This window comes from Thermobia domestica, chromosome 7 (assembly GCF_964235325.1).
Source record: "Thermobia domestica chromosome 7, izTheDome1.hap1.1, whole genome shotgun sequence".
NCBI lineage: Eukaryota > Metazoa > Arthropoda > Insecta > Zygentoma > Lepismatidae > Thermobia > Thermobia domestica.
Genome location: NC_137460.1, coordinates 54491431 through 54515619, shown reverse-complemented (window position 1 = coordinate 54515619; position 24189 = coordinate 54491431). Strand labels below are relative to the sequence as shown.

The 24189-nt window shown below is 35.0% G+C and overlaps 1 protein-coding gene across 5 annotated transcripts in view; it reads right to left on the bottom strand.

Moving 5' to 3' along the window:
- The window catches only part of LOC145690108 (uncharacterized), a 127561-nt gene that overhangs the window by 86087 nt on the left and 17285 nt on the right, over positions 1–24189 (bottom strand). For 4 of the 5 annotated variants that reach the window (XM_081764686.1, XM_081764684.1, XM_081764682.1 and 1 more), the window contains exons 7-15: positions 23272–23534; positions 22703–22809; positions 17988–18125; positions 14902–15085; positions 10299–10448; positions 8424–8570; positions 5093–5290; positions 3009–3333; positions 686–944 (exon numbers count right to left, since the gene is read on the bottom strand). In XM_081764686.1, coding sequence (XP_081620812.1) covers positions 686–944; positions 3009–3333; positions 5093–5290; positions 8424–8570; positions 10299–10448; positions 14902–15085; positions 17988–18125; positions 22703–22809; positions 23272–23534 — 1771 coding nt within the window. The remainder of the gene's footprint in view (positions 1–685; positions 945–3008; positions 3334–5092; positions 5291–8423; positions 8571–10298; positions 10449–14901; positions 15086–17987; positions 18126–22702; positions 22810–23271; positions 23535–24189) is intronic. The other variant, XM_081764685.1, reaches the window with a different exon arrangement.

The following is a 24189-nucleotide window of genomic DNA, read 5'->3' as shown; positions in this document are numbered from 1 at the left end:
CTTCCGAATTATACATAAGTCTCGGAAGTCTTATATAGAATGGTTTCAGACAGATGTCAGAGCAAGAATAGTAAGAGATATCGAAAAGCAGTTTCACCATTCACGAAGTTCTGCAGACAAAACAGTCTGACGGTATCAGGTCCGCGCTATACGGTGGATGCATTACAAAAAACATTCCAGACACGTTCTCTCAATTTCTGATTGGGCGTCTCACGTGGTCAAGGACACCTTTTCTGTTGACAAGTTCCGGCCATTTCTTTTGAATTCCTAGATACACTCGCGTTGTCAATACTACAGTTCGAGTCTGTTGTTCTGCCATGATGCATGAGACCTTTCCAAAGCGCACTGCATAATCATTCTAAGTGCCAGTGCAGGCTCCACCACAGATTGCGGAGTTGCTTCTCGCTTCGATCACAATCTTTCTCGCACGTTGTGGTGTGTCCACTGTCAATTACTCGTGATCAACCGCTAGAGTTCGTTACATTTGAGTTGAGGTTCGGAGACAAATGCGATCAAATAAATGTTTTTGAGATAGATCATGTGGCACCCAAAGTCGAGCTCCCTTCTGTACCCAGCTTTATCCAAATGGTTCAGAATTTTTTAGTGACGAATTTTTAGCTCATTGGCAGTGTCATAACTGCTTACATGCTGAAACAATGGCGCTTACTCTGTTGATTGAACTTACCTTTCTCTTTCGTATACATCTGGGGGAGTATGTCCTCTCTCTCTCGGATCACTTCGCTCCTTTCTTTCCCGTTCACGATCATCACGGTTTTCTAAATGACGTTGGTCCCTGAGATCCCTCTCTCTTTGGTCACGACTGGGAGGTCTATCGTCCAGAACATCCCTATCACGGTCTGGCCCTGAAGTATCACTATCAGTCCTGCTGCGACGATTTGAAGCTGGAATATTCTGTTTTGATCCTACACTATTTACAGAAACCCCTGAAAAATAAAGATGAAACTATATAAAGACAAACTACTTATACGAAAAAATTACGCCATTGATTTTCATTAGAAAGAACCTTGGCAAAAAAAGTTAAAGAATGTATTATAATGTTGTCTATACTAAATAAAATAATTAACCTTTTGAAGCGTGTATTATTGTGGGAAACACTGTCGAGAACCTAGGTGAAACCAAGTATTATATAAAAGTAAAAATTTTACACGTCACCAATATTGAAAAGACTGGTCTATGAATCTTATTTTCTTAAGTCCAAGGTCCAAAATTAAACTCAGGCAACGAAGATAGCCTTCTTAAATAATGAGATTATACATTCAACAAAAAAGCAGTAATAATATAAATTACTTAACTAGACGCCAAAATTTCAAAAGGAATTCTTTATTTCTTAAGTTCTTTAATGTTCTACCTGTCTACAAGTTCTAATATTTCTTCATATAGCAATGAGAAAAATGCAAATTTGCAAATAGGCCCTACTGTAGATGACTGATTGGTCCTGTTTTCTCAACTATTCCCTTCACTTTTTTTTGGGGGGAGGGGGGTAAAGGTTTCAAGATGAAAAGTGGAAGTTCTGGTTTCTGTTTAAATCTAGAAGCAATCTACTACAGAACACAAAACAGAAGTTGCTCGATGTTAACAGTAAGGTCAAAAGGAAACTACATATTATATATATAATACAACACTTCAAAACATTTACAATTTCATCATTTTTAGCCTCTTGGGAAATTACTAGGTCTTAGGACGTTATAATGCTCTTCCGTGATTTTATAGTTTTACACATTTTCTTATATTCCTAACGATTACTACGATTGCGTTAACACTAAGAACTTTTCCAGAAAATTTACTACTTCTGGGCCGTCGGCAACTATGCTATTTTAGCCCATCACGTATGAGAGATGATGTTCCTAGGCCATCACACTACCCTAGGAAGTGGGGAAGGAAGCCATTTGGGACCTTTATGTTAGGTACCACCTCGACATTTGCCTTATGTGAGGAAAACACAGGAAAAACTTCTCAGGATGGCTGGCCTGGAAATGGAAAGGCTTTTATACCTTTCCGACCGAGTGTCCTCGCTGTGGAAAAAGAAAAATACCTAAGGAAAAAGCTGTAATCAAGAAGCCTTATTTCCAGTAACCTTAAGGTATTTCTTATTGTATATTTTGACGCGTTTCAACTAGAAAACACCAATATCTCATTATCTTATTATTGGAGAAACTTGTATTCTTAACACTTAATATCTTTCATCTCAAATATTTTTGTGGTACATTTGATCAATTGCATTACAGTAGTTAAAAATGTTGAGGAAATACTCCACCTGACAGTTATCCAATTTACGAAGTATTCAGAAGTTCATAGATTTATTCGGGCCAACAAATGCAAAAAGTTATAGTAATTTTATAAGCAACGTTAATCTATAACAGAAATATGAAAAATTCGCTAGGTAAGAACAAACTTTTGAGGGTACCTGAAAGTAGAACGTTAATTCCACTGAAACTATGTAACTTATAGGGATGCTATTTTAGCATTTGATGTTTATTGCAGTTCATTACCTAGCTTTTAGAGGCCCATAACATTTTGAGGGAGTTTCACAAAGAAGACTGATTATGAGAAATGAGTGAAACGGTGGAATGAAGAAAGTGGGAGGAAACCCATGCACACGGTGTTTGGCCACCACAAAGTACACTTGGCGCGAGGTGGGATCGAGCCCAGAACCCCATGCACCAAAGGTGAAATCTCAACCACTAAGCCACCGCAACCTCGTGTTTACTGAATAAGTGATGTTTGTAAGGCAATATTTAGACAGTTCAGGAACATATATAACAGTACTTATGATCCTGCCTGTGCAGAGCAAATATTTGAGACATATTATCCGAAATTCTCCGGAAAGAAAAGCAATGAAAAATAAAGCTTTTTGTTTGATGTAACATAATTCTAACGAACATGAAAAAAAAAAAAAAAAAAAAAAAAAAAAAAAAATCAAAAAAATATTATCTCTACTTCTATGGACTTTATTTATCTACTTCAGTATCGCAAAGGAATTAAATTACCTGACATCTGTCCACCAAAGCTGAAAGACGAACCACCATGGGGTGAAACGTTTCCCCACCGAGACTCACTGCTAGGTACGTTAGGCCCAGAAGAATTTTGGCCAGATGGCCCTGTTTGCTGCCCAGGCATGCTTCCGAATCCTGATGAACCAGGCCCACTCCGAATGTATTGTTGACGTTCCACCTGCTGTCTTTGAAAGCGTGGCGGTAAATTATGCTGAAATTGTCGGGAGAACTGTGTATGATCAGTTCTTTCTCTTTCACAATCTCGTTCACTTCTCTGCTCTCTTTCCCTATCACGATGAAAACTTGTTGTTCGGTCACCCTGAAAAACAAACAATTTCAATTATTTTCGAAAGATTATTATATATATATACTAACTAGCATAATATTACCCGCTTTGCTGGGTTGAAATGAAACTTTAAATGCACAACTCCGTATCTCCCGTGTTTAGTACCCGTGAAATATGCTGTTTTCGTTATTAATGGCATCGATTTAAACAGCATCGGAAAAATCATTGATCATCTCGGCGACCCGAAAACCATGGATTCGACACTAATATTGGTCATTTTCGATCATTTATATATATATATATATATATATATATATATATATATATAATTTCCCTCTCCCCATGTTGCGGGCCATGACATCGGAAGTGTGACCGTTCATCTCAGTAACTCCAAAAAAAAATGTGGATTCAGCACTAGTATCAGTCATTTTCGATCATTTTTAAATCTCTCTTCCTCCCTAACCTCAAGTTGCGGGGTTGAATTTGAATTTAAACGGGATCGAAAGTATCACTGTTTATCTAAGTGACCCAGAAAACTATATATACCCCCTCCCCCAGGTTGGCTCATCAAAGTGAAACGATAAAAAACACCCAAGTCCCGACCCTCATGTATGTTGAAAATTTGATCGAGATTGGTTGAGTGGTTCAGAAGTTTTTTTTTTTTTTTTTTTTTCTTATACCCCTTCCCGCAATCCCTCAGTTCTACCATCAAAGTGAACAGCCTAAAACTAGCCCAGCCTCGAACCTCATCCATGTTACAAATTTGATCGAGATCGGTCGGGCGGTTCAGGGGATTTAGAGTCACAAACATAGTGATTTTCAATTTTATATATAATTTATTTCCTGTGTAGTTTCAAGTTCAATTCACATGATGAGATGCGTTTTGTTTGTCGCGAGCAGATTGAACTGTTGTCGCAGAGATGGGTGAAGGTAATCGAACACTGAGGCCTGTACTTTCCTGAAAAAAGTCTACATGTCTCTTATTCCGTATTTCGTTTTCCTACTTGTCCGGTACACGAATTTCTGAGAACCTGATAAATTTACTCGGATGTTTGTTTTAATGTAAAAGTCTCCATAGTTCCCTCTCACTAATATTGTCGGATTTTTGTAAAATCTTTATTAATATTATACAAATTATTCCTTCTCATATAAGGTAACCCTAAAATAGGGAATTTGTTTTGAGATTTTTAATGTGTTCCCTGACTCTTGTGGCAGTTTCTTAGTAATTCCAATATAGAATTCATCAAGATAAAAATTTTGGTTAATACCGAAATCAATGTTGGGTGTGAGTTTAGCGTCCTTTTTCAGCACCGAGATCATGTGAAGGTGAACCTACAACAAATTAAAGTGGGATTGTAATTATTGATACACGAGCTCTTATCGTACCCATACATTGTGCGAATATGAATAACGCATTCTGACATGGCACCCACACAGAAGCATCTATATTATATATATATATATATATATATATATATATATATATATATATAAAATATACCTAATTACGTTAGTCGTTTTTTATCCGCTACCTTAATCTTGTAAGGATTGCTACGCTATTACAGGTCTTCTAGAACAGATCATCGGAACTTACACTGATGTAAGACAGTTTGCCAAAATGAGAACGAATTTCCAGTAGTAAGGTCCTTTAGGTTCCTCGCATTAATATATTGCTTGCGAAAATTTAATTATCGTATATTATCTTTCCAAACAAATGTACTGAATTTTTAGGTATTACTATGGGATTATTGCACTAGCTCTTACTTTATTACCTACAATAAATAGTTCTTACTTGAGGCAAAGATCTAAAATCTCTATCTCTGCTATCTCGAGTAGGCTTGTCGTCCCTGCTTTCACTACTGGTCCGAGAACGATCTCGATCTTTCTCTTCTTCCTTTTGTCTTTGCCAATCTTTATTTTCATTTTCTTTATTTTCTGTATTCTTTGCTTCTAGCTTTTCTTCAAGTTTCTTTAGTTTCTTTTGAGCAGCCTGAAAAAAGTAAAAATAATTTACAATTGACAGGAATATCCCTATTTATATATAAATGAATCAGTAATAATGGAAACATTTCAAATGAAGTTTTAAATTTTTGCTGACCTCTTGCTACCACCTAGTGAACAGTATGATTAAAAATAATGACTGCCACACCTTGATAGGTGTTTCTATTTGTCCACTATATAATACAGCAACTGAATTGTCAGAAACGGTGAAAACAATTATAACTTACTAAAAAAAGTACATTATAACCATTTACGGAACAGTTTATAATGTACAGCGGATTCTTTTTAATTCGAACTTGGATAATTCGAACAAAGTCTATTCCCCTTGAAAATTGTTAAACACAACGATAAAAAAATCATAGGTAAATCGAAATTTTGAACCTCCTATTTGGATAGTTCGAAGTATTTATAGTGGAAAAATACCAGTGTTCAACGGATTGCAAACAGAACAATGCAATTTCAACTTTTTGTTTTTGTTTGTTTGTTTGTTTATCTGTTATCTTAGGCACAGGGGACCGCGGGAAGAAGAAAGCTTTGTTGATACCATCTCCGCTGGACTCTCTCCCGCTACAGAGAATCCGTCAGAAGGTGGTTGGTATACATCTCTCCTCCTCAACAACTTGGAAGTGTTAATCCCTTCTGGAGAAGTGTGAACGACCTTGAACCTTGTCCTCCACTAGCAAATGACTCGTAAGAACAAGACATTTGTGCAATTCTTTTTAACTGAACTAAAAGCAATGACAAAATGGAAGCAGATTCGTTTGTACTCTATTAGCGTGCATTCTCAAAATGTTGAAGTGCGTCTGTGGATCAAGGGATAATACAAAATTTGAAGCATTTATAACGTCGGGAAGTTGTTCTCAAAATCTTAGACTATGTTACAGAGAAAACAAACTAATTTGTTGGATGCTAGTCGTATGCTGGACAAAGCATGGAGGCAGGTTAGTCAATAAACAATTACGCATTGTTTCCCAAAAGCTGTGTTTTACAACCAAGAATTCAATGCTGATATCTCTCCAGAAGAATCTGATGCTATGGTTTTTGAGCAATGGCGAGAAGTGGCACTTGATATCAGTTACGGTGAGTATGTAGATGTCAACCGTGAAGTGACTGTATGTGGAGGTTTGACAGAAGAAGAGATTGTGCAAGAAGTGGCTCAGAAGTACGATTCATCTCATGATGAAGACGAGATCGGCGATGAAGTAACCAAAGAACTTGTGCATACATCATCGGAAGCTTTCGAAATCGATGAAAAATTAAGACAATTTATTGAATTTCAACCAAATGTGACTAGCGGCGTAATGCATGCAATTAATGAAATTGATGATTACCGCATGAAAACATACGAAAGAAAGCAAAAAATCACGAACTTGAGAGAATAATAGATAATTCAAGTTGTTACTTGTGTATGTGGTTTTGTGGGTGTATGTGGTACTGCTGTATATATATAAATGTGTTTTCAATTACATGTTTAGTTTAATTTATGTGAGTACAATAAAGATAAGTTTATTCGTGTGTGGCAATATTAGGTCACGTAGAAAATGTGTGCTTTAAAGGTAAGGTGCATTGCATGTTAATTAGTTTTTCATATACAGTACAGTTATTTTGTTTCCTTGATTATTTTAAAATGAATGTTTTTGGTAATTTCGAATTTTTTTCGTGACCCCTCAGACTTCGAATTGGAGACTCCATTATATATCTTTCAGTGTTTGATATTGTTTTCTCTGTTCTTAGTTCATTCTCGCTTTGGGATTCCTTTGTCTCAACGAATATATCGGAGCCAGTGTACCCAGTGTAGGTTCTTTCATTTTACCTTTTAAACTTGTGTTTCTATTCTTGTCACGTGCCGAAAAAGTCCACTAGGCTTTGAAACGTTGTTACACTGTGGATAATGTGAATGGTAAGTTTCAAAATTTCTTTTTTACAGTAATGTTAGAAATATTATGTTAAGTACTAAAGAGTCTTCAAATTTTGACTCCAGTATATTGTGAACATCCACAAAGTAATGTAAACGAACATCCTATATTTCGCTAAACGTTTCATACGAAGACAACACAGAAAAGTACGTGCTATTCTGCATTAAAAAATAAAGAATTCCTCAGTTCGTCTACTCGTATGTCGTTTCTATTCGTGAATATTCCACCTGACTCATAAATACATTTTTACGAATCTATGACCAGCACACACCCCGTAATTTCAAAACAAGATTGTACCGTCACTTTATTGCTAGAAACTTGTGCAGAAATTCTATACAAGAAAAATATATTTAAAAGAAAACTCATTTACCAAAAATTACGTTGTTTTTAACTATAGCACCGTTTAGAATTTAATCCTTGTTTTGCATGAAGGCACATTAACTTGTCAAAAGTTTTAACACCGCTAAAAGTAAGCAGATTTGTTAAGATTAATATTCACCTATAATATGCTCTGGGAATATTGTCACATTCCTAGTATGATTTTGGCAACCATAGAAGGGAAAAAAACGCAAGAGTACGGTTTCTGCTATCAACATTTAGGTATAACAACAACTTAATGCAGATCAAAGTTATTAAGAAAACATAACCAATAGAAAGAAATGTGTTCGTGTTTTTAAGTATGTAGATTTGTACCAGCTGACGCAATTTTTCATGGGTTATAAAAGAACAATTGAAATGAAATTAAATATTTTAAGTTGTCTGAAACACGTGTGAAGTGTAACATCGTTTGTTTTATTTTGGTGCCGCAAAGTTGTAAATGTTAGTGTGTATAGCGAGCTCTTAATATTTCAGTAACTTATCGTCGATTTTAGTGGTGTGTGTAGGAAAGGGACTTAGCTGAATAAAATTTTAAAATATTTTGAACCCATAACTCTTCATTGTTGTCTACCTGTGAAAGCAATTGAATTGGCTGAAGAAATTATACCAGAAAAGTAACAATCCCTTTGGGACTCTCAGTACATATTAAGATGAGTATTCGCTTGTCAAAGATTGCCACAGGAAAGACCATCCACAGGGTATAATGCCGAAAATCTACTATATAGACTATTTCAAGTGTATATTGACAAATGGGAGGACCATTCGAGTCCTGGTCCAGTCAGGCAGTTTTTCGCTCTTTGTGCATATTTCAAGTTTACTATTATCTACCTGTCTTGACTCTAGGAACCTTTTTTCTTCCTCCTCTTTCCTCTGTTTTGCTCGTTCCACAGCAATGGCTACTTCTTCACTGTGATGTCTTCGGCGTTCTACCCAAAAATCTTCATCTTCCATCATTCGACTACCAGGACCATACCCCTGTAAGGGAAGTCCAAATTTCATATAATGTGATAAGACAGGATTTTAGATCTAAAATTACAGAAATGAATACTAAACACAATTGTACATCCGAAATTGGCGCCTCATATTATATATATATACTACGAAATATATCACATGCTATTAAAGTTAAGTGTTAGTTAACACAAAAAGTAGAATTACTACAGACACAAAAAGCATGCCAAAGATTAGAAAGGAACCATCTTATATACTCTGTGAGAAGGACGTTAATAAAAATAAGGTAGGTGAACTATGAAACACTATCCAACATTAACTTGTATTATTGTTAGTACAGTATAAACACCAAGCTAAGTTAATAACGTATTCAACAACTTTACATGAAACTCAGTTTTGGACTGGGTTCGCTTTCTTGCTGCATAACATCTGGCACATAAGCTGTTGGTCTATGAGAACAGTTTAATTTTGACAACCACACTTAAAGACAGATATAAATACCGTGCTAGAGAAGTATGACAGATTTCTTTCCTCAGCTTATGAAACAAAATCGGAATATCCCCAATTCTCAAAGTATTTCCACTAAGATGTTATGGACAGATTCAGAAGTGGACAACTGGACGGAATGTACTATTTATACATGAAATTCATAATGGATTCAACTCAAAAAACTTTTGTAGAGTGCAATATTTCATTTTTCGTATGTTAAGAATTTATAGCACTCGTCGAATAAGTCGCAAATACACAGAGTGGAGGTTATATGTTGGAAGCTTTGTTTTGATTATGAATTCTCAAACTGAATTAGAAATAGCAACTGAAAGTTACAAACAGTGGAAACGTAATACACGCGTCATGAATGAAGGAAGGGAGCCAAGTACGAAAGCAGAAATGTCAAACTATCTAATCTGTTACAATACAAAGCAAACACTACAATGATTTGGCAATGAAATTAGAATGGAGGGGAAAAGATGGTTAACACAAATTAAGTGTCTTAAAGCATTACGGAAGAAAACCACAAAGACCGCAGAAGAGATTCTTATTACAGAACACAACAAAGAGCAAAGCAAGAGAGAGCAGAGGAACTTCCCGCGACTTTAACTATCGAACAAAGGGCAGAATAAGCGATTGTATTTAAACTTATGATGTTAATTTAAGGACTATGCTATAAATTTCATTATTTAAGGTAACATTTAAGACAGCATGGAAAATATCGAGAATAACAACGGTTTTCACAATATGAAAGAATTTATGGTACTGACTACAAACTCTCTTATTTAATACTCCGAATTCGTAACTGAAGCTGTATCAGAAAATCCTAATAAAGATTCTCACCTACTTATTTCTCATGAACAAATCGAATTTAAGTCAATATATTAACAAATTTACGTGTTTCACAACTTAGGAAAAAAAGTACTCCTACTATTCAAATTTGTAGTTATTTCTTGCACGTCTTATTCGACTATCAGAAATACTGAATATCGCTTTACGTCGAATTTAGAAATTCATTACAAATATGACTCCTTGTCTTCCTATACTGCATCCACGAATAGTTCTAAACTGAATTTTCAGATGGAAATTCAAAATTATTTCACTTTAAAGTTGTCCGTAAGAATCGAAAATGGGAAATAGAAGGGGTAAAAGACGTACTTGAAATTTTTGTAGCGCAGTGGTTGTTTTTGATTCGAAAAACTTGTTAAACCAAAAATAAGCACACTACTCAGTTCAATTCTACTGAACATCGATCAAGCTTACCTGATGTGATAATTTTACTGACGAAGATGGGAAATTCATTGGTGGGGCATGTGACGTACGAAAATCAACAGGTCCAGAACGACCTTGCTGCCAATTTCTTTGATCTGAGGTTCCTCTCAATGAATCTCCTTTTTTATCTTTCCATTCGTCCTGAATCACATAAGAAAGAAATATCATACTACTGTCTTTAATCTTAACATTAAAAACACGACAGTTTACTGCATCCTACTGTAATATATGCAGCTGGAAGTTTAATAAAGAGAGAACGTCTGTACTCGTCGTGAGTTTCGAAATCGCGGGGAAAGAAAGGAATGTTTTTGTTTCAATTTCAATGTCTACGAAACGAAATACTATAGACCGAATGCGAAACTATATTCTTCACTATCTACACCAAAACTTGCTTGACCTGATATTAGCAGTTTTCACATCAAATATTTAGCAGGATGGGGGATGGGCGAGACAAAGGAGATCAATAGCACCTTTTCACCTCAATGAACATATTGTCAATCCTGCTTAAAATACAAAATAGTTTTAGCACGCACAAAGAAGCCACATTCCCACACAAACAATGTAACACGGAATATTACACAATTAGGAATAAACAAAGTATTTTTACAAAAGGAAAGAACTTGGTATTAAAAAAAAAAAAAAAAAGTTAGCAACACACTTGCAATTCAGAACTCTTACTTCCTACAACCGCACAAAGTAATCCCTCTAAAAGTAAAATACAACCAACCTTTAAACTGACTGTACGTATCCAATTTCTATATGTAAGCATGCAATCTAAATACACAATAAGTAACAGCCTTACATGATTTGTGAAAAGTTTAATAAACTTCTTATTGAAAATTGTAACTTTTTAAATACTCACCAATTTTCGAGAAATAAAAAGTATTTTGTTCCTTACGATAGTAGAATTTATTACATGATATCTCATTTATGTGATTGAAGGTATCAGTGGCGGACCATGGCGCAACGTCTAACCTTGATGAGTGGGCTCAGCTGTCATCCTGGTACGAAGTACGGCAGTCCGTGGTACAAGTACAGAGATGGTAGCAAAGTGTGAAAGGACCTTGTCCTTCGGTAGAGGCAAAGATCATAAGGAATTGCCATTCGAAACTAATGGATACAGGTTCTGTAGCATATATTAGGAGACGCAGTCGTCCCTCAACTTCCCGGACGGAGGAAAATACGTATGTGTTCACTCTAGTCCTCAGAAATCACAAAAACAGGCATCTTGCGAAAGTAGTTTAACGCAACACAAAATCCGAACTATTCTGAAAGAAGAGTTGAATTTTCGTCCATGGAAATTAAGTTACTGCTAAATTCTTGCGAACGTATCGCCCGAGTATCTGCAAAAGTCCAAGGCAAACATCCCCAACCGTTTACGAAAACTGGTGGATAATAATAATAATAATGATGATGTGGAATTTTAGCAATACATAATTCTACCATTGTAAGGAACAAAATGCTTTTTCTTTCATAAAAATAAGTTAAGTATTAAAGAAGTTATAAACCATTTTCAATAGGACGTTAATTCCCGTCCACCCTGTACATATGTAATTGCCTTGTTCCTTACTGAATTTACTCAACAAACATCAACATGGAATTTTCACTGCCCGCCCCGGAAAGGGTTAGTAGAGATTGATACCCCGAATAATTATTCCCATTTATCCTATTATACATACTAAAAATATAAAACCGATACTATAACTTCCATTGCAGGTTTTAATTGTATAAACAACTTTAGCTTTTATCTCTTGTTAATGACCATTAAAACGTCTATTATTATTCAAAGTTTTGCCTCGAATGCCCATATTGCAGTCTGATTCTACTGTTCGAATTAAAATACAGGGTTGCCAGGGATTTTTTAAATCAATTTTCCCTGACAATTCCAAGTTTTCCACGCAAGATCTATTATTTTCCAGACAATTTCTTCCTCCAAAGAATGAATGAATGGAAAGTTCACAACACCCACCCACTGCCTTCCATTCACTTTTTTTTCTCCTTTTGTAAATACATAATTAACAAGATTTAAATCTTTGATATAGATCTTTCATTACAATAAAATTACAGTATCGTACTTACAATTGCAGTTTACATAAATAATTTCTGTTATGAAACTTCACACTAAACAAATTACTACTGCATGTTTCTTTTGTTTCCACAGTTCTCTACTTTAGAGATGCTTTCAAGGTCTCAATTTCATGTTCCAAATTTTGCATTCAATGGAAGTCTCTAATAAAAGTTTTGCTTCCTTTTTATCTAAAATGGTAATTTGATCGGCTATGCGCTTATTTTCCTTTAATTCGTTTGCAGTGGTTTTCGTCCTTCTTTGCATGGATTCTCCATAACGTGCAAATGATACACGTACGTACTGTAGCATTTTTGTCTATACAAATACCAAGGGACCCTCCAGCACATTGTGTAGTATCATGAACAACTCGTAAACTCACCAAAGATTCTCTTCATACATATTTTCTACCAGCATGTCATTGTTAACTGAGAAATCCTTAACAGAAGTATTTCCATGGGAAAGGACAAGTAACATTGTAATTATGTCTCACAAATCAATGAATTCATAATTAGTAGATTGCAATAAAAGACATTAACCTATCTCTGTATATGTTAAATGATTCGAATTCCTTCTTCTCTTTTATTGGTGAAACACGTAATTTGGAAAATTGTTTTTTTTTTTTTTTTTTTTTTGCTTTGGCAGCTACAACTATATTCTTGATATGCAGTTACTCAAGAACATTATACATGGTCCCTTCGCTTACACTTTGCTTAGGACAAATTTTATTTATAGTAAGACATGACAGATTTCGCACTATTTTGTGTTTTAATGGGTATTTTCAATCATTTTTGAAGTTCTCCCTGACATTTTCAGGTCTTCCAGGATTTCCTTGACATTTCCAAGTTTTTCAGGTTTTCCAGGTCGCTGGCAAGCCTGAAAAACAAAATCCGCCTTTCTATGAACGATGTGTGTCTACATGTATAATCACTCTTATTTGTCTTAGCACTTGAGTAAAACACACTACATTATCACACAGGTTACTGAACAAACTTGTTCTGTCCTGTAAAGGTTTTCTCTATCCTTTCGGAGGCGCAATGCTATGTGCAAGTTGTTACCTAGAACAATTAAACAGGCATGCCTATCCATTTGTTTTTCTGTTTTTGTATTGTGACCGAAATTTCAACCTGATAAAAATTTTCTTCCTCAAGATGATCATATTATAACTATTTTCTTCTGATGTTTAACGAAAAGTTGATATCTAATTATAACACTCATTTGAGTATGTTTCTGAGGCTCTGGAAAATTAATGCTTCAAAATGCTGATTTTCGTCTTCTTGGAGTGCGCCGAAGTTGTATATATGCATTGCGGGCCTAAGTAATTTGTTTCGTAACCTATAGGTTAAATATATTGGATTTTACACAAAAAGTTTTGACGAAGGAAATTTATAATATTTAATTCGACATTCTTTGTTCCTTAGGCCAGCCGTATATTGACCAGACAAGTCGACAGCCGAGTTGAGGTTCAGTACGGTGAGCAATGCAACAAAGCCTCCGCATATTCATTCAAGCACGTGCTTCCCGTCTTGTGTAGCCTCGCTGCTGAAGGGCACGTTAAACTCAAAATCAACTCAACTTTCACACGTGCTAGACAAAAGCCTCTCTTCGCATTCTCTTCTGCCTCGGCTAAACTGCGTCTTTTTCTGATCAATATGCACCGGCTCTTCGAGTGTCGGAATCACTAAGAAATTGAAGCTAAGTTTTTCTAAATATTAGAAAAATGGAATTAACGAAAATAAGTAACATCCCATGACTATCCCATTTAGGCTAACGGGGACTGATGATTAAACGAAATGAATGATAGAATTAATGGAATGATAATGTAGAAGGAAACAGGACAAGTCAGAAAACTCAAAGAAACTATGTTGCCAATCACAAAATCTAAATGTTAAAGAGTTTATAGTTTAGACTGTTGTATCAAATTGCCATTTGAAAATAATCCGTAGTATTTTAACACTGAAACTACGTCGACTGTGTTGCATAATTTGATAGTGTATACAACTGCTACCAGCGTTTATTTTCCATTTATTCTATATATCTTTATTGATCTGTGTTTCTTCTTGAAAAAAAATAATAATTCACTAGAGAAAGAAAATCTGACTATAGATAATTGTTTAAGAAATTTGGGATTCAGAAGTAGAGTAATTTTTGCTTCAAACCTCAATCAGTTGCAAGAAAATAGTGTCCAATGTAATTCCTGTTGTTTTAAGTTGGCACCGACCATTGTTGCACTAACAGTATGGAACACACCTTTGCCCGCGGAAGTGCATTTATTTCCTTCCATATTTTCCTTAGACAGAAATTATTTTCGTTCTATCAATTACTCATACTGTTTCAATCCTTTCGAAGTTATTAATCAACGAACATGAATGAATGAGATTTCCTGAGAACTCTGCATTCTGCTTTATAAATAATAATTAGCAAACAAGGTAACATCTACAGGACAAATCTCACTGAATATATAAAAGATGTAAGAATACACGAAGGTCGGACTACTTGTTTACAAAAAGACTGACCACGATTACTTACCCTTCTATCATCCCGATCTCGGTCTCGGTCTCTCACTCTATCCCTTTCCCTTTCAGTTTCAATTTCTCTTTCAGTTACTTGATCCTCCACTTCCTCTTTTCCTTTTCCTTTTTGATTCTGAGAGTCTTTATGACCTTCATCCTCATGAGTACTTTCTTCATCATCACTAAACGCTAGTTTTTTACTGAAAATAGAAAAAAAGAAACTTTTTATGATTTTCCTATTTTAAGAAAGAAAAAATTTAATGTAGATAAATGGCTTTCTAATATTGAACGTTTCATGCTTAACAGTTGACTGCCGTCTTCCCAGCCCAAACATGTTTCTGTGTTAGTTGTAGGTTTTTAGTGTGTTACCTAAGCTTTTGATAAATATGGCATAGAATGACGTAGTTAACTCCGACTACTAGTTTTGGTAACCATGGCAATAGAGAAAAAATTACCTAGCCTGCCATGAGTAACAGTTCGTACTCATTCAAATTGAGAGTTTACGTAAAATTAACTTCTAAATTTCATAATATAAACTAACCCAACAATACCCCAAAACAAAATAAAATTGTTTTATACAATTACTATTTAATTTGTCTCATATTTTACATAATGCCTTTCAAACATATAAGATTTCGGTTGAGGATGTTATTTCTTTGAAAGTTGGACAGTACTTAAAATATTAAATATTGCAAGCGAAAAGGCCTTAACTCCATTTCACATACTTTCTAGAAAATAAGCAAAACGCGTTTTGGCTTCGGCTGTACGTTCAAATTTGTTGTATTTCAGTAAAACTTTATTAAATATATTTTCACGATCTAAAATTTGTGTGGTAATCCAGTTAAATATTTTTGCTTATGAATTGCCACTTAAGGTCGTTTTGCTTACTTTCAGTTACAGTTTTGAACATAAGGTAAACACTCATGACATTATTACCCCCTACCTATTGGTCAAACCACTCAATTTTACTTTACATAGATGCAGAATTGTACTACGAACATTCCCATACCAATATCTCGATTTTCGAAAAATGGAGAGTTAAGGTCTTTTCGCTTAGGACGGCAGCATATTATTCAACTTCACTATGCATATATGATATATAGATTTACACTAATTTCTATCCCGAAATTAGTGTATCTGTTCCTCAGGCAAATCTCGCTTTATGTAATTCAAAAGAGCAAACCAAATATACATTTTGAAATGATCACATTTGATGCTCACTTCCTGTGTTTCTTTTGGGTGATTTTACTTCCGGCTGATACCACCAAGTTCGTAACACTGAGAGCACTTGCTTCTCTGGTTTAGTATTTATAAGTTCATGTTGTTTTCGATCGCTCAATAAGGAAGAGAAAAGTTGCACAAATTGCTTTCCAATCAAACCTATTATAATCATTCTTCTAGACAGTTCTTTTCATTCGATTTCCGTTCATAGGCCGAAAATAAAAACTGTTGTTCCCGTAAGTAAATCAAAGGTCACTTTTCTGTATCACTAAGCTTCCACTCAATGCACACGAGTACGATATCATCTTATTAGCACGATTTTCCCTTATGTACGATTTTCCCTTATTGTAATCAACAACTACAATCGGCTTCAAACTTGGTCCTCTTTGTCTCGGCATTTGTCATTTCATTTCAGTGTTTTGTGGAAATGATTGTGTCATCATGCAGTGCCACTGATATCGCTTCTCGTGGCCACGATCTCTCCCTTTTCTAGTTTCTTAGTAGTGACAGCTTTTGGCACACCTTTCCTTATTTATTTTATTTATTACTATTATTATTATTCATTAAGATCATTAGTTAGGAAATCGCTTCTATCCCAGTTGTTAGCGTAAACTGTTCTTCCGAAATAAAGGTATGGCTCTGCTATGTCAAGGAGACACGAACACCTGTTTTGCTTGTTTCCCAGCATACACCTTATACGCAACCGTGTAGCAATCTTCAGCGCATATTGAACAACTCCCCAGTTTTCAATACGCGAATTTGTTGACTTCGAGATGCAGTTGCGAGAAGTTGATGAGCAAACCGATTAGTTTCTCTAACATATCCAGAATCTCGATATCCAAAACCAACTCAGAAGTCTACTGAAGTACCTTCACTGAGTGTCTCATAGAGGTCCGGATTTAATCCAACAGGCTCGTCCTTTGGATTATACGTTGGTGTCAGATTAACACAGTCTTTCTTATCATAATTACGATCATCATCTCCACTTTCGTAGATAGAAACATTGACGGAGTTTTTTAGTTCGGACATTGGTCATCTTCGTCGATTTCGCCAAGTGGATCACCATTTGCACTTGCACTGACCGTGGAGGGATAGTATGAAGGATTTTCACCTGAATCATGTAATAATTCTAGAACACCTTCACTTTCGCAACTGTCACTCATATCATCCAAATCGTTAATTTCCAATAAACAATGCTCTTATTTTATCTGCTTCTTTTTCCTCCACTTTGCACAAATAAAAAGTTGATACATACGTAACACGAACTCCCAACTAAAATAAAGCGAGAAATTTAAGTTCCAATTTCGGTAAAATATGTTAACACAAAATAGAATAAAAGGGAAGGGACCTAATTCTAAACATTTCGTTATACTGATGTTCGTTACAGAGACATTACACTGTATTATTACTACATGGTTCTTCCAAATTCGATATTTAAGATATTGGTTTGGAATTTAATACTTTTGTTTACCACCGTGGCATTGAGACATAGCTCTACACATTAACATGGAGCCTAAACTATGTACGGGAGAAAATGCACACTGCTGAGCAATTTAATGTAATATGTCAAAACTACTATCTTGGACGGACTGGGAAAAATGGTATAAATACAAAGACTTACTATGCTTAAATGTAAATACTTATTGCTTCGCATACTATATTTGAAGAAAAAATTGCTCTCTACTAACATGATGTTTAGAACTGCATTTATAGACTAAATTTACTTTCTAAAAACTACTTTAAAAAGTACAACAAAATCGCCAGGCACGCAAGAAGACTACCGAACTTTAACGTTTATTATTCACTCTTGAAATTGAACATTTTTACTAATATTTCATACTAATTATAACCAAGAAGTAAAGACGACAGTCCAGCACTTACTTATAATCTATTTCATCGTTTGTAGCAGCCCAGCCGTCATCTCTAACAATATCATCCATCCTATTTAAATCTTCTTCCTTTATTATAGGCCGTGGGAAAATATCTTCATCGTTTGCTTGACGTCCAGGCGGGCAAAACCTGTTAACGAAAATCAAATAATGAAGTCTTCGTTCATGAAACCGCTGTTTCAAATATACATTAAATATCTACATATTTTATATTATATATAAACACGTATGTATAAGAACATTAAATCAGCTCATCATAAGTCTCGTAATACTATGATACAAAACTAGCGTTACAAGCAATATCCGATAAGATCATTATTTCACACTAGTAGTATAAATATTTAATATTTTCCTTGATATGAATTGCTTTTATTTATTTATATATATATATATATATATATGGGTATTTTATAATGTCCACTTGTTTCCAAGTTTTAAATTGTACACATATTTAATTTTTTAAAGGAATTAAATAAGTGTAATAGTTTCTTACGTAAATTATTTTCATGTGCAACTGTATACTATTAAGATTTTCAAAACTCAATCCTAACATTTAACTTGCCATTTTCGTTGTTTATTTTTCCCCAGAAAAATCATTTACAAGAACACACTACACGTACAAGAACACTACCGTACGAATTCACCCGAACTCATCTGATATGAATCAAACTATGCATGGTGGTAGACCCTGACCTGCTATACAAGCTTATGAGATAATAGAGTGTGCAGACTTTTGGTTCCTAAGTTAGACAAAAAATAAAAATTAAAATGACTACGTCTTACGACTATGTTAAGTTTCAACCAGTTTCCAGTTATTTAACGATTAATTCCAGCTCATTTAATGATTTACACTCAAAGCGATTGGCTTTATGCTTAAGACCAGAGCATTTAAACATTTCAACAAAAATATTCCTTACAAATAGTCTGATACTTTTAACAGAATCATGCAACATATTCACATTCCACCTGTCGGGAGTATCAGGTGGACAGAAAGTGCCGTAAGATGTTGTATAATGCCGTTACAGCGGTTGTCAAGAGTATAGTCTGTAAAAACAAGATAAATATTGTGCTAAGAGACGAAAAAGGAAACTTTAAAACTAGAGATGCAAGGGCTCGGGAAAAAACGGCTTTTTTGAAAAAAAAAAAAAAAAAAAAAACTCAGTTTTTTCTGCTTCGCTTTTTTGCTTAGGAAATTTTGGACTTTTTTCAAAATTCTGCTTTAAATTGATAAACCAGATTTTGTTTTGCTTCTCTATAACACAAAAAGTCATTTAACTAGTGGTTAATGCCGATAATATGAAACCTTGAAAATAAACCATGAATTTCGAAAAGATATTTCAAACAGTTTTACTTCTCAACATATTTACATTATGAATTCCAAAGGATTAACCAATGTATATAATAAGATTTTTTTAACCTCCTACATACAAGAGTAAGCAGCGTTGGCAAGAACCATGGTTGTTTTTGAAAATGCCAAAAACCCGTTTTTAGGGGGGAGTTCAAACTAGTTTTTTTTTTTTTTTAACCAGGTTTTTTGGGTTTAGATATTTTGCTTTATGTATTTATATTACATATTGACAGAAATAAGTTTGTTTCGCCTTGGTGTTATTATGCAACAACGGGGTTATGCTGGAAGAGGTCACATAAACTTAAAGAAGTCCGGTCAGTAAATTTCTTAAATTGAGAAACTCCCGCCCTAGCCATCGGGAAAATCCCGTCATTACTCTAAATGTAAAACAATAATGGAAAAATCCTGTTATTGCTTTGCATGTAAAATTTAAAGGTCAACGTACCATAATCAGTACGCTAAAACTGAGGTATTAAATTACAAATTTAGTACGTACATATCATTGAAAGTACAATCCAAGCTAATGTTGGAAGCTACGTAGGCAATCGATAAATTTTGCCAATTTCTATCAATATATTTAAGCAACCTTGGCTTCTTTATAAAACAACAGGCGTTCAGACAAGCAGAAATATACAATTTAGTTTCGTTTCGTATGCTCAGGCTTAACATCCTTACGCAATACCGAGGTTATCAAGGAGAAGACTTTCGCTTAAAGTTACATCCGAACCGCTACTTTGCTTACGCATGAAAGGAGGGTTGTGGTTCGACCGAGAATTGAACATGGGACACCTTGATTCAAAGGTGAAAAGGAAATAAAACCAGTGCTGATTGTTTGATGTGGAGAAACGTCACCAAGAAGTTCACACGATTCACGTTTTTCGTTCTTTTTATTTTTTTGGTTTAACCAGTTGTTTATTTAAAAAAAAGAAATAATGAGCTGGTGTAAACCAGCCAACCCTAAAAGTAAATACTTCTTTTTAAAAAATACACAAATCAGTAGCAAAATTCTATGTAGTATTTTTACTTCAAAATATTCCATACCCTCTTTTTGGAACAAAATAGAATTAAAATAAAACATAAGAAAATACTTAGATTTATATGATACACTTAAAGGCTGCACATCTAGAGCTTTTGGTTTTGTATATTCTTGAAATTCTACAGTTTTATATAAGCACCATCACGGTTTACTGTCCTCAAGTTTTCTGTATTTTTAACAAGAGGGATTCAACATATGAAGGGCGTGAGGCAAGAACATGGTAACCCACAATTTTACTATTTTAAGAAATTAGAGATTTTCTGCTGCACAATCCATTTTGAAAGTCGGAAAGCTGATTTTTCACATAAGACTATACATGAAGGATTAAACGAAGCGGTATGCGCTGCTGTCTATCTGGTGCTGCATAACTCAGCAATTGAAAATTTGTTACTTACCATGTTCTTGGCTCACACCCTTCATATCATTATGAAACTCTCCCCACCCCACCACCACCACCACAAAAAAAAAAAAATATATATATATATATATATATATGTAAGTTAAGATAAATACAACTGCACAACAAACATGACTGAGTGGAGGTTTTGCACCTCTATCGGGAAGTCCGGGATTCAACTCAGCATTCGACCATTCTGAAAAAGCTTTTCTTTATTCCATCTGTGAAGTAGAAATAGTGCGTGTACTGCGAGTTGACCTACTTCCTTTCTTATTGTTTTTAAATCGTTATTATTACTAATTACCAGCAGTGACGATTTTGCGAGGGATAGGGGGGGGGGCGGTCTTTCGGACTGAAGCCTGTTCCCCAAAATTACGGAATGTCTACGGAATCTTTACCGAGCGAAGTAGCTCAAGTGGTAGAGCGTTGGCTTCGCATTCGGGAGGTCGCGGGTTCGATTCCCGCTGCCGACCATCCTGATTGGGGTTTTCCAGGGTTTCCCTCGATCCTACCAGGCAAATGCCGGGATGGTACCTACTAAAACAGGCCCTGGCCGATACCTTCCTAAATCCTTTCCATTGTTTTTGTTGTTGTTAGATATCCAGTATAAAATGGTTTCAGAGCTATATCTGGTAATTGTTAAATAAATAAAACAAACGAAATATCTATTAGTTATGCCTTTACTCATAAACTTTAAGCTCCCGTCAAATAAAAATTGTGAATGTTTAGAAAAACTAAACATTAGTAAGAAAAAACTCCCAAAATACTTTTCTAAATCCGCCACTGATTCTTAGTATAAAATGATCTTCAAGGTTGTATCCGGAAGATTATCGCTAAATATATAAACGAAACGAAATACTGTATTAGTTATGCCTATACTCATACACTTCAAGCTCCTCCCAAATAAAATTAGAACATTTTAGAAAACGAAACAATCAGAGAAACCCGTCCCAATTTACGTCTCTAAATCCGCTACTGATTATTTGTATAAATTAGTATTCAAGGTTGTATCCGGAAAATTATTGCTAAATCGTTGCACAGCTACAGTATAACAGAAATGTGGAAGTACGGTTAGACGGATATATTGAAAAACGTACGCTTTGACGGATATATAGAAAAACGTAAGTTTAACTTTTGTACTAGAAGCTAGAGTACTAAGCTCTTAAAAATGAAACACAGATGACAAACTGAAATGATCCCGAGAAGAAAAAAATGTCGATAACTCAAAAGTTAAAATAAAGTTAAATAGCCTCTAAAATTGCTCTCAAATATTACATTCTTCATGTCAGCTTTAATTCGTAAAACATGTGCTCCATCCTTCTTGATGATGAATTTTAGAACGAAATATGACATTTAGGTCATGGAATTCTTATCTAACTATAGAATATACTATAAGAAAGCTATTTAGATAGAAAAATCATGAAAATGAAAAAAGCCAAAATTTCCAAAATTTTATTTTTTTTTTCCCAAAAAAGCCGGCTTTTTTTTTTGCATCTCTATTTAAAACTGATAAAAATTATAAGAATTAGGTAAACAGTAAACACGATTTAGTTGTGAGACGTTAGTTGATGCACAAAACATTATGTATTGTAGAAATACGTATGAAATAAATATAATAGACAATTTAGATATACATATATATGCATTAAGATAGCAGTCAACACCTCCATATTTAGAATAAACAGCACCATTTCGACATACGCATAAGGTGAGAGGAAAAACTATTACGAGGTTAACACCTGAACGTAACTTCCGTATCCCACATCACGAAGCAAACGTGCAACTATTCCACAACATTGTCACAACATTTCAATTCAGCGGATACTTTTTGCATACTGCAAAATTACATGTTAAACTCGAAAGATATTTTGTTCTTCGAGTGTATTTATGTGAATTCTTCAAGCAGTTTGCATGAACTAAACTTACCTGTTCTCTGAATACTGGTATCGAGGTCGAGGAGGTCCGTGCATCTGACCCTGATAACTGGGTGGAAAGCCAGCAGGCCCCGGAAAACCACCAGGTCCCCTGTACATCTGTGAAACAAAATGGTGTATATGTAGATACACGGTGTATTACAATTAAATTAATAAGCGAACTTTATTTTATATATATATATATATATAGCCATATGTGTCAATTGTTTACATTTAAAATATTTCGCAAAATATTTCAGATTTACATTTCAAGATACTTATGATTGCCACAAAATGTTAATTTATCCCTGATGTTTTAAGTGCTATAAAGGAATCTAATCTAAGAAATATATGTTACATTATCAAAGAATAATAAATAAGTGCATACCCATATTTCCTGTCGACATACATAGACTAACATGTAACGTTCAGAAATTTCAAATAAACATGCAAAATTGACAGAGTAACTTCTGGACTTAATACTTTCAAGATTTTGTTAAACGACTTGAACAAAGTAATTTTCTCTATATGTTATAATACATAAAACTAAGTTCTAAGACTAAATAGCTGCATATTACTTACAAACGGAGGAAGCATGCCTCTGAATGCAGGCCCAGAGCCAGGAGGAACATGACCAGAGCCTGGCCCATGAAGCGGAGGTCCACCCAAAGGGCCAGGGGGCGGGGTTGACGTAGACATCGGTGGCATTGTACCTGGCAAGCCCTGAGGTGCAAGAGGGCTCGTCCCTGTCGTACTTGGAGGGAGATTTGGGCCTACCTGGCCCAAAGGAGCTGGTGGGTGAGCACAGGGGGCCAAGCTGCTCCGACCGCCACCGGACTCGCCGCCTGAAAGATCATTTAATTATATTTAGAATTGTACATATAAACTAATTACTTCCTTCATTATTCCGATCGTGTGTTTAATTGTATTGCTTATGTTATCAGTACATACTAAAATTAAATCTTTAGGCTGCAAGATCAATAAAATTAAATGATAATGGAAGAACTGGAATAAATATAGGGGATAATCGGACAACCCTGAGAAAACATGGAGAATATTTTCACCACAATTACTTCATAACATATAACATCTAGATATCTGTAATAATGGGAACGTAAAAATAGATTGAATACTGTGTTTTTGCATTAAATTTAAATTACAATAAATTGAATAAACTATCAGTTCATCCCATAAATAATACTTTTTTTTTTTTTTTTTTTTTCGATGACCCCTACAATGACCATCTGACGAGCGAAAAGTGAAGATGATGACGCGTGCCATAGTTGGATGACATAGGGCACTTCACTATCTGTAGAACAGTCTACTCCACATTTTGGTATTGTGGCTTGTGTCTGATCATAGCAGGATCAGAGACCACATATGGTATGTCATGCTGTATGAATTATACCAGGGACATTCAGCCAGCGCGGCGGCACGAAATATCAATGCTATATATAGTCAGGGTGCTCTGGATGTGCGGAAATGCCAAAGTTGGTTCCA